The 13,277-nt window shown below is 37.2% G+C and overlaps 1 protein-coding gene across 9 annotated transcripts in view; it reads left to right on the plus strand.

Moving 5' to 3' along the window:
- UTRN (utrophin) overlaps positions 1-13,277 on the plus strand; it is a 505,421-nt gene that overhangs the window by 227,668 nt on the left and 264,476 nt on the right. For all 9 annotated transcript variants that reach the window (XM_077895925.1, XM_077895964.1, XM_077895934.1 and 6 more), the window contains 4 exons: positions 886-1,061; positions 4,891-5,026; positions 6,979-7,128; positions 10,301-10,376. In XM_077895925.1, coding sequence (XP_077752051.1) covers positions 886-1,061; positions 4,891-5,026; positions 6,979-7,128; positions 10,301-10,376 — 538 coding nt within the window. The remainder of the gene's footprint in view (positions 1-885; positions 1,062-4,890; positions 5,027-6,978; positions 7,129-10,300; positions 10,377-13,277) is intronic.

Genomic DNA, 13,277 nt, shown 5'->3' on the forward strand with positions numbered 1-13,277 from the left:
ATCTCACCTGTTTTCTGTACTTTAATACTCTTCATCTTATTTTTCTTTGCAGAATTGGTAATATTCATACAAGGAAATTATTCTGGAGCTGAGTCAGGGCCGCTGCTCATGTGAATCTAATTCAGTCTCAGGGAAATATAACATAATAGCTAAATCAGTTCTGTTAATATTGGGTCTTTAAAAATAATGGTCAAAGCAAGCAAAATTTCAGTTTACATTGTTAAAGATATTTTCTCTTTTATTAAATCCTTAAAATCTACTTTATGTAGAAGTCTCGCAAGGAGTTAGAACATGTAAAAAAAAGAAATTAGAACATGCTTTTATTTTTTTCATGAGCATGTTAATTTTCATGAATTTTACTTTTAGAGTTATAGATAAGAACTTAAATTTGACCTTACAATATCCTTTTTTAGTTTGTTACTTAAAAATTTACAGACTTATAAAGCAATATCTCAATAAAATACACACTGAGGTTTATTTACATATGCTGGGACATAGGAGTTGTAGTGGTCTATACATATATATGCATTTAGAAATGCTTTCAAGCACATATTTGGAAGAAGAGAAACAGTCCACTTTACTCAAACATAATTGATGCTTAGGCTTCAATATAAACTAGCTGTTATTTACATTATTGGTTGTCCTCTTCCAGTGTATTTTGCATGGTGACGTTCAGGAGAATGGGTTAGATTTCAAAATAGATTATTCCATTTAGTGTGTTGATTGAGATGTTAGTAAAGTGTTTTAAAATGCCTTTTTCATGAGCAGAAAGATTCTTCTAGGACTTTCTCTAACACTTAAACTGTACCTGGTACACATAGTAGCTTTGTGCATCCATTGCATAGTTAAGTAGTGGAGTTCATCCTGAGTTGTACTCTGTTACAGGAACTTGAAGAGGGGATCAGCAGCCATCAGCCCAGTTTTGCAGCCCTAAACAGAACTGGGGAGGGGATTGTACAGAAACTCTCCCCCACGGATGGAAGCTTCTTGAAAGACAAGCTGGCAGGTTTAAACCAGCGCTGGAATGCCATCTTTGCAGAAGTGAAGGACCGGTGGCCAAGGTGATTTACCTGTAGTAACTTGAGGGCACAGGGGTAAAGATATTTTGGTAGAGCCTTTTAAGATGCAATCAGATGAATTAAAAAAATCTTCTATTGTCTGATATCACGATAGGAGTTGTACTGACATTTACCTCTATTGTGATGTTCTCTATTTTTAGAATTTTGTCTCACTGTATTTTTAGGCTACCTGCAAAGCCTCACTTTTCTACTCAGTCATACAATGTGAAAGATTTATTTTTCTCATTTTTGACATTTTAGTATCATGTGGTGACTATGTGGCAGGAACTTGAAGTAGGCGAAGAGCAGTCTTGACTTGCAGTCTCAAGATCTGGGTTTGGGGTCAGACTTCTTACACATTTCCTGATTGGGCCTTGGGATCTTCCTCTAAAATCCCTCTTACTTGGTTATTCTTAAAGTCAAAGGGTGTGTTACATTCATATATGCCAGTGCTTTGTAAATAGTATAATTCCTCATCTATGTAATATAATAAACATAATGAATTATTGTTTGCTTTTATGTCAGATTATGTTATAATGCCCAGCTTTTACTGAGTGTCTTCTGGTTGCAAACATGTTTGATTACCAGGGAATATAGTACTGAACATTACAAATTATTTTATATGTTACTTTAAAATTATTTGAAGTTATTTTTGAGATTCAAGATTTAATGGTGGACTTCTACTTTGCTTAACATGTTTCACCCCATTAATGATCTTATTTTTAGGTTGATGATAGTTTGGGTTGGAAAGTCCTCTTTTTTTTCTGCTAATTTTAACTCTGTAGATGATGTGTTGGTTGAGGAATAAGCTATCGTTTTTGTTAAAAAAAACTAACCTAATATTTTATTAAGTCCTATTTCATAATGTGAAATACAACAAAAAATATGGAACTATGAATATTTGGCATATGGCAGCTTTTTATAAAATAAAATCATCTATTGTTTTGTGTGTTTTGGTAAAAGGCAACTGATGGCTTGTGCATTTGGGTGGAGAGATTGCCATGTGGCAGAGACTGTGTTTGGCACCTGGCACACATTGTTTCATTTTATCCTCTCAACTCCTCTGAAAGGACTTAGACCTATTGTGCAGCTTTTGAAACTAAGGCTCAGAGAGAAGAGGTTAAGTAGCTTGTCCAAGTCTCATACAGAAAGTTAGTGATGGCATGAATTTAGGCTCTCAAATACTGTGCTTGAACAAATTCGGCAAGACCATAGAACTCTCCAAGGGGAGGGATCTTGAAGCTGAGTGTTGAAGCATTTGTAACAATTTCCCATAAATTCATCCTCGAGAGGGCGTTTTAGGGAAACGAGTAGAACAGGCAAAGGTTGGAGGCATGAGATAGCATGGCCAGGTGAGAGATCTGCAAAATTATATGATGAGGAGGGTTCGAGGGACCCTGGGTGGGATTGGAAGCTGAGGTCCCAAAGGGTTTTATGTGCCTTGCTAACGCATTTGCATGGAGAGTTCTCCTAGCTTGTAAGTCATCTAGCTCCCAGGTCATCTTAAGGAAAAAGATGTACCTGCTGGCATGATATTAGCAATAATAGCAGAAATTCTCCTAAAGATTTTCAAGTGGGTCTCTGGGGAATATGGTAATTATTGCTCTAGGAACTAACAAGGTGAAGCTAATACATATTTTACTCATCTTGAGGACAAGATAATAATGAATCTCTTCTCCAACTTCTTGTATTTTAACTAGAGCAATATTTATTTTCATAAATTTATGTTTAAATTCATTTCAGGTTGTAACTTATCTTAAATTGGGGCCACCTTGCAATTTTAAGAGCTTGTATGTGTACTGTTATCAGAATCATTGAGGAATAACACAGTGTAATTTGTTTTTATATTGAGTGCTTGTAGTTAAATATTTGCACAGTTCATCAACGTATGCTGTTATTCCTTAATGAGCAATTGTTATCTCCTGTTTGAACATAAATTTATAACTTGTTTTTACTCTTAGGGATAACATTTAAAATAGATTATATTTTGCTGGTTTGCAGATGAAAATTTTGTGTGACTCAAGTATATCTTCTTGAAATTACTTGATGTTAGTTTTTTTCATAGATATATTTTCAAAATACTGTTAGTCATGATCACACAACATTGGAAATATAAATGCCAGCCTTTTTTTTTTAATACAAGGTTTAAGGGGATCCCTGGGTGGCTCAGCAATTTAGCGCCTGCCTTTGACCCAGGGCGCGATCCTGGAGTCCCGGGATCGAGTCCCACGTCGGGCTCCCGGCATGGAGCCTGCTTCTCCCTCCTCCTGTGTCTCTGCCTCTCTTTTTCTCTCTATGTCTATCATAAATAAATAAATAAATCTTTAAAAAAATAAATAAATACAAGGTTTATAATAGTGTTTGGGTGCTTACAAAGTTGTTACATTAACTAATCTTCGATATAGAGGGTAAATTACCTGTTTTGGTATTGTCAGTGTATAACAATTAGTACCATTGCTTTCTTGCTTGATTGATTTTATTTTGAAGTAATGTTCCCTCTTGAAGGATACTTAAAAATGTAAACTTGTAATTTTTTAGTGATTTTCTTTAGTTTTTAACATTAAAATACTCTTCTTCAAGTATTACTCTCTGTTAAATATACAAATATTTCTTTAGCATTCGATTATATTTATATATTGCATCATGTGTTAGGTATTTTGTGATTAAAAAGTCATAGCCATAAAAAATGTAAATTTTTATTCAGGTTGACACAATGCAATTAATTAAAAAATTGCACTCAATTTTTAAACCAGCAGCTAATAGCCACAACTATAAAAATGATGATACCACCACCAAGCTGTAAATAGCTTGCAAACCCTCTCTGAAAAATATATAATCTTGTTCATCTTATGAGTTCTAGTCATATTCTCATCTTCTGACAGATGGTTTATATACTTATAAATGTTATTCTTATAACATTTAAAAGATCTAATTAAGGCAGTTCCTTTTTTATATTCATATGACTATTTGTTTCCTTATATCCTTTAAAACTTTTGCTTTGTTTCTTCTAGATCTCTCTTTATAACTTGGTGCTATATTCAAATATAATACTTATTTTAACGAGCTAACAAAATTTCCATTTTTTCTTAGACTTTCCTAATACTTGTAAAAATTTTCCATTCTCAGTATCTTGCCTTGTTCTTATTCTTTTCTTCCTATGAATAAAGTAGAGTAATGGTTGCCACCTAATGTGAATAATATGTCATATAATGATGACTTTTTATCTTCATGCACTACTCAAAGAAAATTAGGTTTTTCCTTTTTTTTTTGGAGATAAAGACATTTTCTTTCTTCTTCTTCTTTTTTTTTTTTTAACCATCCATTATGTTGTACAATGGTCTGTAGCTTAAAATCTTTGGTATTGGGACTCCTGGGTGGCTCAGCGGTTGAGCATCTGCCTTGGGCTCAGGGCGTGATCCAGGAGTCCGGAAACGAGCCCACATTGGGCTCCCTGCAGGGAGCCTACTTCTCCCTCTGCCTATGTCTCCGCCTCTCTTTTTTTGTGTCTCTCATGAATTAATAAATAAAATCTTTTAAAAAAATCTTTGGTATTAAATTTCTGCAGAATTTTTCATAATGGGAGAAGATAATGCATAGTTTCAGTGTTTTTTAATTTAATGAAGGTAGAATTTTTATTCTCATATTACCAAATAATCTTTAGTATTGCAGCAAGTATACATTACTATTAACACTCACTTAAAATATATATTAAAGATAATTATTGAGAATTTTTATGTGTGGTGTATTTAGTCAGGATATCCAAAGCAAATATATAATGTTCTTCCTAGTTGGATAATTTTTGTCAATGTTTTTCGATAATATATTCTTTTAGGCTAAAAGGAGAAAATAAGCAGGTGATGGAATATAGAAGAAGACTAGGTGAGATTATGTGTTGGTTAACAGAGGCCGAGAATGCCATGCAAAAGAGATCAGCCGCTGAGCTGGAAGAAAACTTTCAAGAACTGACAGTAAGTGGTTTATTTGTTTCCGTATTTGCCAGTGTTTTTTGGTGCATGAACACTCACACCAAAAATAAGATATTGCATGACTGAAGAAGAAAATGGGAAGAAGCTTTGCACTATGTGGTAAATGTGGTGAACTTTCATGAGGAATTTTTTTTTAAGAGCTGATATAATTTTGTTCTTGCAGAGGCAAGGTTTCACACACAGAAAAGTGGTAAATCATGTATCCTCAGTATTAGATCAAATATTTTTAGGATATTTTAAAGAGAGTTTGTTTTAGAATATAATAGTATTGTGAAGTATAGTTCTTTCCTTTTAGATTGAGAAAATAATTACTTGATTACTCACTATAAAATTGAGTTTTACAAGAAAACTCAAAGTGACTTGAGAGCAACTCATCTCAGCGTACTTCAGGCTTACCATGATGGTTTTATGAATCAAATATCCTTTGTTGATCCACAACCAACAGGAATTGTTTATAGTTGTATATGTATACAATATATAAAAATACATAATTATGGATATATGTAAATGCATTAAAATACATTTTTATATCTATAAATTTCATAATTTTTGTGTTAAGAATTAAAACTTATTGCAGAACAATAAGACTTATGTGCTCACATTTTTACTAAAAAAAAGAAATTGTGTATGAGTGTTGATACATGTGCTGAAGGCACATGTGCATGCATTAAAGTATGCCTGAAAGGATACTCACTAATTTGATTAAAGATTTTAAGGAGGATGATTGAGGCATTTTGGGAAAGAAACTTTGCATAATGATGAAAAATACATGGCAAACGATGACTAAGAGTTCTTTTCAAAATGTGACAAATATCTAACAAACTTGTTCCTTTTTTTTCTTTTTTTCAAAGACTCTATGTATTTATTCATGAGAGACACAGAGAGAGAGGCAGAGACACAGGCAGAGGAAGAAGCAGGCTCCATGCAGGGAGCCTGATGTGGGACTCTATCCTGGGACTCCAGGATCATGCCCTGGGCCAAAGGCAGGCACTAAACCGCTGAGCCACCCAGGGATCACACTTGTTCCTATTTTATCTAAAAATTTCAATAGTTTTCTTGGAACATTCCATTTTGTAAACAATCTGGGGACAGTCACAAAGAGTGGGGCAGTATATTAGGGTAGGTAAAGAGAAGATAGAGATGGATGCATAAAATGTTCCTGGTGCTTCTTTTTTTGCCTTTGATTAGAATACACATTATTTTCATTATCTAAGGACAGTATGTTAAAGTATCAAAGAAAGTATGATATGATATGACCCTGTTTAAGAGATGGGGGTCGAGGAGGGACCAGAACACAACTTCATACAAATGCATCCTGAAAGTGTGTGTTCATTCCTGGATCAGTTACAGTTTGTTAACATAAGTTTAGGCTTCTTACAAATTTATTTTCCAAGAGAAGTTAAAGACAATAGAAGACATTCATAAAAATATTTTAAAGAGAGGTTTTTTTAAAAAAAATATTTTATTTATTTAAGAGATAACAAGCAGGGGGAGCAGCAGAGGGAGATGGAGAAGCAGACTCCCCTTGGAGCAGGGAGCCCCAGATGTGGGGAGCTCAACTGTGGGGAGTCTCAGACGCAGGGAGCCCTAGACACGGAGCTCCATACCAGGATCGCAGGATCATGACCTGAGCTGAAGGCAGATGCTTAACTGACTGTGCTACCCAGGCAGTCCTTCCCAAAGAGATTTTTTTTTAAATTTTTATTTATTTATGATAGTCACAGAGAGAGAGAGAGAGAGGCAGAGACATAGGCGGAGGGAGAAGCAGGCTCCATGCACCGGGAGCCCGACGTGGGATTCGATCCCCGGTCTCCAGGATCGAGCCCTGGGCCAAAGGCAGGCACTAAACCGCTGCGCTACCCAGAGATCCCCCCAAAGAGATTTCTGATATAGTTCTTGACCTTATAACCACAACTCTATTCTGACTCTTTTAGGACTTAACCCAGGAGATGGATGTACAAGCTGAAAAACTCAAATGGCTGAATAGAACTGAATTGGAAATGCTTTCAGATAAAAGTCTGAGTTTACATGAAAGAGAAAAAATTTCAGAAAGCTTAAGAATTGTAAATTCAACATGGAATAAGGTGTGCATTAAGGATTACTGTGATGACTCTCTCATCGTTATTGATTTTGTTGTCAAAGGAGTGAGATCATGTAACTTTTGCTTTTAAGTGTATCCAAATTTGGGCACGTTTACTAATGCTTTTTAGTTTGTGATTATTATTTTTTCATCTGTCATAGAAACTTATATTCTCAGAGAATACTTTTTATTTTAAGTGGGATATTTTGGTCTGGGGTTTTTATATTATATACTATATTACATAAAGAATATATTTTAGAATGAGGCAATAAAATGCCAAATAAAATTATAAAGTTGTAAATTAAGAGCATTAAAATAATTCTCTGATGTTGCACATGACTTTTTACCTATGTAGGTTTATTTTTATTGATTTTATTCATTTAATTATTTATTTTTAATGATTTATTCATTTATTCATTGATTTACTAGGTTCCAGGTAGAATGTAATAGCATGTGCTACGAATATGACTAATACAAGATCCTTTTCCTCATGCCATTATTATTATTATTATTATTATTATTATTATTATTATTTGCAGTTAAGACAATCACAAGCAGATAAAGTAATAGATTTCTATTTCTTTTGCGCTGGTACACACCATCTCAGAGTGTGAGGTCTGTCTGAAATACTGAATGGATATGTCTCTGTCCCTGGTTTGGTAGATGCCTTATTAGTCATTTTTCCCCCTTCTTGATCCTCTTGAAATGATAGCCATCATCCTGTATCTAATGATGCAGATGCTTTAGTGATCTAGACTCTCTAATTGAGAATTACTGCCTTGATGATTCACTATTACTGATGACTCAGATATGTATATCTCTGGCCTTGACCTGTCTCCAAACTCTAGATTTGCATGTACAGTGGCCTGTTCAGCATGCCCGCTTGGATGCGTAATAGGCATCTCAAACATACAAAATTGAGTTCCTGTCCTCCACCTCTTCCTTGTGCTTTACTGTACTTCTCCCATCTCAGTTGTTGATAATTACTCATTATTCTTTGGCCAAAACCTTTAGAGTCAATCTAATGTGAGTTATATCTCAATTTTAAAAAACTCCAAAGCTTGGAGTCACCATTGTCAGCTTCTTCTTCAAAATACATATCAACTTTAATGGATGATTTGATGAATGGCTACATGGCTAGATACATGATAAAACAAATATAGTGAAATTCTAACAACTGTCAATGTTGGGTGGTACAACTGGTATTCTCTGTATATTTTTTTCATTTTTTTTTTTTTTTAGGTTTGTGGAATTTCAGAAGTTTGACTGCTTTTCACTAACATCATTGCCACTAACTTGTTTTTAAGCTGCCATCATCTCTTGTCTTGATTACTGCCATGGCTTTCTCACTGGTCCCTGCTTCTTCCTTGGCTCTTTGTCGAAGTAGCCAAAATATTTGTTAAAACTTAATTCAATTCAAGTAACTCCTCTGAGCAAAGCCCACTAAGTGTTTTCCATCTCACTCAGAATAAAGGCCAAAGTCCTTAATGTGACTTATTAGGCCCCTGATGTTCTGGCTTCCTGTTTTCTCCCTAACTTCGTATTCTCTTCTCTCTGCCTTACGCTCCTGTCCAGACATGTTGGCTCTCTGTCAAACATGCCAGACTCAGCTTGTGCGTATTCAATCAGAGCACACATCTATTTTTAACATAAAGAATGACAGTGAACATTGTGTAGAATAGGGCACCCTGGTTAATTTGGGGGCACTGTGTTAGACAAAGCCAGAACTACCTTTATCATAGGATTCCATGTAGAATTTACTCTACTTAGGTAAATTATGACTGTTCAAGGTCAGACAATGCTTATTGTGCAGAAAATTTTGATACATGCCTGTTGGAAAAGACTAACCTAAGGTATTTCATTCATGCATGCATTTATTCATTCAGTAGTTTTTGATGGGACTCTTGCTTTATGCCAGGCACCATTTTTAAGAATTAAGAATACAGCAAAGAGTATGACACTGCTTCTAACCCAAAGAGTTTATTGTGGATGAGACAAGTAGGCAAGCAGTTATAACATAGAGATATCCATAGGGACATAAAGATAGAGCACTTACCTGGCTTTGGGTGGTAATCATGGAAGATTTTCTGAAGGAGATCATATCCATGTTAGTTTATAAAGAATGAATGAGTATGGGTCAGATGAATAATGGGGGAAGGGGCATGGCAGGGAGGAGAAGCAGCAAGTGAAAGGGTCTAGAGGAGACAGAGAATGAGCATGGTGCATTTGGGTCTTGGAAGTAGCTTAGTGTGAAGTGGATGGACAAGAGATGCTTGTAGAGACCAGATCCTAATGGCCTCAACATGCATCACAAGGAAATTGAGCTCCACCTTGAGAACAGTTTACCACCTGGAGAGCAGTGGGCAGCTACTGATGGGTTTCAATCAGAAGAAGGTTACGTTTTGAAAGATCACTATAGCTGTACAGTAGAGTGGATGGAGCGATCCTAAGATAGATAGCCTTAGGACATCAGGATAGATAGCCTTAGGACCATCAGTTCAGAGGTAACTCCTCTGAACAAAGGCCACTATCCAGATCAGGAAAACTGATCTGAAATGGTCAATTAGAGTCATTAGACAGCCTTGTGAAGGGGGTTATCAGGAAAATGGATGATGAATTCAGTATTGGACATGTCTGAATATCCAGTTGACAAATGAGCTGGACTAAAAGATGTATTTTTTGGAGTCTTCAGCCTCTTAAGACTCCATATGATAAATGAAACCATTAGAAACCAGGACACAGAGAAAGCCAGGGTCAAGGGTAAGAAGACCAAAAATCCTACCCTGTAGAATGTCAGTATTTAATGGATGGGCAGAGGAGAATGAGCTGGTGAAGGATGCTTAGAAGATCCATCAGAGAGGTAAGCATAAAGACAGGATTGCAGAATATTAACAGTATCCCAAGGAGGGGGAGGGATAGCATTAAATATTCCAAAGGGCTCGGCCAACTGAGGACTGGATGGCACTCTTCACAGTAAAGTCAGTGGCGGCGGGTGGCAGGGGAGAGGAGGGTGCTCTGGGAAGACTGCAGTGGATATGAAGGTGGAGACAGAAGCTCAGGCGTTGAGGGGGAAGAAAAGCAGCAGAACTATCACTTAGAATAACACTTCCTCTTTCAAAAATATAATCATCTTTATTTATATAGTATTCTTCTTTTTGTTTGGCCTGATGCTGTAGATATGCAGAGAAGTGCCTAGCACATTGAAGGAACACATCCAGGAACCCTGTTCTGTGTCTCAGACAAGAATTGCTGGTAAGATACAGTTTATTTCTTAACCAAAAAGTTTTTTTATAAGCATAACAAAATTTTATGATTATAAGTATCATATGTGAGTTAGAAAAACTTATTTAAAAACACAATGCCATTGTGATTTATTATTCTACTTTTCAGTTATTTGAAAAGAATTTTTTTTTTTTTTTGAACACAAGACAGGGATCCCTGGGTGGCGCAGCGGTTTAGCGCCTGCCTTTGGCCCAGGGCGCGATCCTGGAGACCCGGGATCGAATCCCACGTCGGGCTCCCGGTGCATGGAGCCTGCTTCTCCCTCTGCCTGTGTCTCTGCCTCTCTCTCTCTTTCTCTGTGTGACTATCATAAAAAAAAAACACACACACACACACACACACAAGACATATGTCACTGCCCGGTGTGTGCAAGGCATTCCTTTCCATGGCACCTAAGACTTCTCACCCTTCCTGGGCCTCCTTTGCAGAGGCCGCTGAAGGCAATGGGAAAGTCAGATGGGGGATTGAGGAAGATCTTCTGGGGACCTGCAGTTTCTCAGGACATTGGCTATAATCTGCTATGTTAATGTGTTCTGGTGTTGTGTTAATTAGACACTGATCATGACTGAAAACAAAAAGTTTAGATGGATATCCTTGGAACCAGATGGGAGATGGGGATTTAGAAGAGTTCTCCATCCCAGGGAAGGTATTTACTGACAAATGATGATGACTAAGATTGGGAGAAAGAAGAGTTTTCTCACTTTTTCATTTCCATATCTCTTTGTCTGGAATAGAGGGCAGGCTACTGAGCCAGTAGCCACTGTGGTCACTGCTTATCACTGCCTTGTGGGCTCTCAAGACCTCCTTGCCCTGCTCTCCTTCTGTTGAGTTACCAGGCAAACCCCCAAGTGTGATGAACCCTAATTTTCCACTTTCTCTGTGCCAGCTGATTCTCTCCCTCCTCCTCTTCCTCTCCTTCCCCTCCCCTCCTTTTCCTCCTTCTTCCCTCTGCTTTGCCTCACTCTTCCCTGTCCTCCACCCACCATCCTTTCCCTCCTTTTCCCTCTTCCTTCCCCTTTCCCTTTTCCCTCCCCTTCCTCCTTCTGTTTCTCATTAGGATTCTGAAAAAGTGGTGAGTGACAAGATTTTTAAAAAAAAAACTTTTTTGAGAGCAGCCCAGTGGCGCAGCAGTTTAGCGCCGCCTGCAGCCCAGGGCATGATCCTGGAGACCTGGGATCGAGTCCCACGTCGGGCTCCCTGCATGGAGCCTGCTTCTCCCTCTGCCTGTGTCTCTGCCTCTCTCTCTCTCTGTGTCGCTCATGAATAAATAAATAAAATCTTAAAAAAAAAACTTTTTTGAGGTTGCAAGCTTGGTAAGGGCCAAGTTAGTGTTCTGTTTTACTTATATTTCTTAGTACCTTGCACAAAAAAAATACCTGGGGCCTGATTGGTTGGTTGATTATATTAAAACTATTTGAATTAACATGTGGGCACTGTTGCCTTGCAAACACAGCTCCATTCTATACCTACAGGGAACAGACTTGATGCATTTTATGAAAGAGCAATAGGTTATCGTACCTTTTTAAACATCATTGTGACAAAGTAACAGAGAATATTTTAATACACATTTAGAAATATAGAAAAGCTAACAGCAGAACTATACCTTCCAGTAGGTTAAATCGTAATGAATAAGATATTCATCCCTGGGACAGGTAAGAGACCTGAAACTTATTTCAGTATGTCCTTCTCCTCCTACACAGTGTTCTAATTCAATTTATTCTTCTTTTTATTGTGTTAGAAAAAGAAAACCATTTTTTAAAAGATTATTTATTTATTCATTCATTCATTCATTCATTTATTCATTCATGAGAGTCACAGAGATAAAGAGAGGCAGAGACACAGGCAGAGGGAGAAGCAGACTCCATGTAGAGAGCCCAACATGGGACTCGATCCCGGATCTCCAGGATCACGCCCTGGGCTGAAGGTGGCGCTAAACTGCTAAGCCATCAGGGCTGCCCTAAAATTAACCATTTTTTAAGTGAACAATCCAGTGATACTTAGTACATTCACAGTATTGTGCACTTCAAACCTCTGTCTAGTTCTAAAATATTTCCATTATTCCAAAGTAAAACCTCTTACTCATTTAGCACTTTCTTCCCATTCCACTCTACCCCCATTTTGTGGTGACCACCAACCTGTGTTCTGTCTCCATGGACCACCTAGTCTGGATATTTCTCATACAGTGTTTCTTTCACTTGGCATATTGTTTTTGAGGTTGATCCAGACGAACTTCTTGCTAACCATCCTTGAATGGATGCTCAGCACTGGTAGACAATCCTACTGCACTTTTTTCCGAGTGCTCCTTGTTACCCATCTCTCAACTAATGACCTCTTTTCGTTTTTAAAAGATAAAATACTTTTTGTCCAACAAGATCTTATTTTTCCCATCAGAGAATCCCTATAAGTAGGTTTACCTACATCTGTTCTCACAAACTATGCGTACTTCCTTCCTATGCCATGGAAGAATGATCTCCTTTTCTTTCTAAGATCATCTCCTCCACTTGTGCTTTGGATTACAGCTTTTCTTGATTTTTTACTTACCCTCCTTCTCTCCTCCCTACTGGATCATTCTCACTGGCATATATTTGATGCATGCAGCTCTCATCTGTGCATTTTAACTGATGTATAATGTTCCACCGCACAGATCCACAGCAGTCCTCAGAGCTCTCTCTTCTAGTATGCTTACCAGTCCCATGGCATTAGCCATGTTTTAACTTTAGAGGGTTCAGCCAGTTCTTAGGCCAATACATTTGAAGTCACCCTTGACACTTCTCTGTGTTTAACATCTAATCCATCAGCAAATTGTTAGTCCCTTGTCTCATCCCAGCCACTTCTATGGTCTTGAACACCATCTGTTTCATCTGTGTTTCT

This window comes from Canis aureus, chromosome 1 (assembly GCF_053574225.1).
Source record: "Canis aureus isolate CA01 chromosome 1, VMU_Caureus_v.1.0, whole genome shotgun sequence".
Lineage (NCBI taxonomy): Eukaryota > Metazoa > Chordata > Mammalia > Carnivora > Canidae > Canis > Canis aureus.